The sequence below is a fragment of the Daktulosphaira vitifoliae genome, unplaced genomic scaffold (genome assembly GCF_025091365.1).
Source record: "Daktulosphaira vitifoliae isolate Bord-2020 unplaced genomic scaffold, ASM2509136v1 Scaffold_3, whole genome shotgun sequence".
NCBI lineage: Eukaryota > Metazoa > Arthropoda > Insecta > Hemiptera > Phylloxeridae > Daktulosphaira > Daktulosphaira vitifoliae.
In genome coordinates, this window is record NW_026099574.1 from 1,102,466 (window position 1) to 1,105,275 (window position 2,810).

The 2,810-nt window shown below is 28.2% G+C and overlaps 1 protein-coding gene across 4 annotated transcripts in view; it reads right to left on the bottom strand.

Annotated features, from left to right (window-relative positions):
* Nucleotides 1-2,810, bottom strand: part of LOC126903096 (uncharacterized) — a 32,811-nt gene that overhangs the window by 13,110 nt on the left and 16,891 nt on the right. For all 4 annotated transcript variants that reach the window (XM_050681071.1, XM_050681073.1, XM_050681072.1 and 1 more), the window contains exon 4: nucleotides 2,241-2,366. In XM_050681071.1, coding sequence (XP_050537028.1) covers nucleotides 2,241-2,366 — 126 coding nt within the window. The remainder of the gene's footprint in view (nucleotides 1-2,240; nucleotides 2,367-2,810) is intronic.

Genomic DNA, 2,810 nt, shown 5'->3' on the forward strand with positions numbered 1-2,810 from the left:
ACAATTTCAAGATTTTTCATCTTGAATGGGCCTCCAATCTAAGTAGGCCCAGGGCCTCTAAGTAATGAAAGACGGCCCTGGGTAAGAGTATTCAGCTACATTGGGCAAAATGAGTGTTTTTAAGGAAAATTTTTTTTTATAACCAGGGTAACAAAAATATAGTAATCTTATTATATAATAGAACAAGGAAAAAAACGCTTTTCTGGGAAAATTACTTAGCGTGCTCGGATTTCCAACATTTTTTTTTTCAACGAAAGTACTTGATCACCAGACTCCAGGAAAATTATTGGCGAAGGTCGGAAAATTTTTTCCGGTCGCCCGCGAGCGTTTTAATATTTTGACCGTTTTCGAGAAAAACGCTCCCTGAAGCCAGCGTTTTACGACTTAAGGTTTGAAATTTTCATCAGACCCGCCCAACAACATTCCTGAGATATGGTAAGAAAATCAATTCAACCCGTTCATTTTTTACCGTTTTACGAGCTTTTTTTTTTTTTTTTTAAGTCCACGCGCATGGTTTTTATATGCGCAGTGATTCGTTTCTGCTCATACGTTTATTATGAACCTTAATTATGCAGTGTAATATGTATTTTTATTAGAACACTATTTTGCATTTACACATAGCACTATATTTTATCGAAAAATATTATATTTTATATATAAATTTCAAGACAGTTATAATTATATAAGTTTGTACTTTCATTTTCAGAACAGTACATTATTAATAATCTTTTTTTCCTCATCTATGATATATGAGTCTATGAGTTTATTGTTTAAATTAGGATTTATCTATGACAACGTTAAATCGCAGTTACCAATCTTTTTATCAAAATTAAATTTTTTACATTGTCTCACGTATAATAACCTGCTGAATTTTATTTTAATTATTCTAAAATATAAACACAATTATTATAACTAGAATATTAATAATTTTTGTGTATACCATGGGTGTATTTAAGGAAGATATTCGCCCCCCTTGAACCAGCGCTATCAATATTTTTTTAGGCAACTTCTAATAAATAAGGACCTAATGTCCTTTTTTTCATCATTACTTTAATTTTTAGCAACAAAATTCTATAACATGTTTAACAAAGTAAAAAATATTAAATACCCTCCTAAAATAATTTTTGAATAGGCCTAAAGAGAATACCTCATTAACAAACGTCAACCTTATACCCAATACATTTTACTATATTCTCTTTTTGAATTTTCCTGATTTTAATAATAATATTTTTAATATATTTTTGTTACACTGATTCTGATGTAATATTTTTTCTGCAAAACACTTATCGTGCCCGGCGTAGCCTGTACCCCTACCGGAATCAGTGGCCTACTTATGATGACGGCCCGAAGAGGCTTACGCGCCGAAGTCGCGTAAGGCTCGTAGGGCTCCGAGTCTGGGGCGAAGCCCCAGCTAGGCGGAGCCTAGTAATTTAATTATTAAAATTAGGAAATAAAATAAAATGAACAACCCTCTTTAATACATCCCTGGTATTTTCAATAATAAATTATATTTTAATTTTAACACTACCTTTGGAATCAACAATATCAATTAAATTTTGTTATGAAATTATAGATATTAAATTGAAATGTATTAAATATATTTTAAAGTTTTATTGATGTATTAGAATCTAATACATTTTTTTAATTATTATTTTTATAATTTACGTTGATTTATTTCAAAATTTTGTTTAGTTTATTTTTGTATTAATTTTTTATTGTATAGTTAGTATGCAGTGTAAAATCATTATCTTAATTTTTGTATATCATATTTATATATGTATATTACAAGAATTGTAACCATAAATTAATAATCAGTTATACATATTAATTTTATTTTTATTTATTTTTAAGTATTTATTAAATTATTTAATAATTGTAATAAAAAAAAAAACCATCACAGTGAGGTCGCGGCAACTCAATCAAATCACTAACCTCCTACATTGTTAACCCTTTTAATAATTTGAATAATTTTTATTATTTTTGTCGGCCTTATGACTTTCGACAACATGTCATTGTTTCTTTATCTCATACACCGATGAAAGAGCATCCTAATGTGCCACATAGTTTGTGACCCCTGGATATGGGTAGTATCGCTAACTAGACGAAGTCTAGTTCAAGTAATTAAAAAAATTATAATAAAATAAAAGTACAATTTAAATATTTGATTAATTCTGTAAAATATAGTGACGTGTTTTTATCTTAAATCTAAGAATTACTCATATAAAAAATGGTTAAATTACCCTCCAATCTTTAGAAACAAAATTGGCGCGATCTGGCATAGAATGAAAAAGTGGCCAAAAAGTCCCGTTACAACAGCCATTGTAAAACTCTTCAAATTCATCTTTTTCGATGTGTACTGGGATTATCTAAAATACAATATACCGTTAAAAACTAAATAAAATAAAATAGATTATTATTAAATATTATAATATTATTATCTATTAAAATATATAATTAGATTTAAATGAAAAAATTTTAAATAACAATAGAAACGAAAAATGGGAATATTATATAAGACATCTGGGTACTAAGTTTTTTCAGAAGTCTAATATAGACTATTTCATAATTAGTGAAAAATGAAATGCATGTGGAAATTAAATAGTTTTTAGTGTAAATAATAAAAAAACGGTAGCACAGTGGGGTCGCGGCATAGTGGAGACAAGGCATAGATGGGATAAGTATAGATGATATTTGACAGTGATTAAAATCACTATCATAAGAAACGCTACAATGCAAATCTGTAAATAGTGTTTCATTTAGAGAAATTGGTGGATTATTCCAAAAGCAACATCAACTCTTATTTCTTTGAT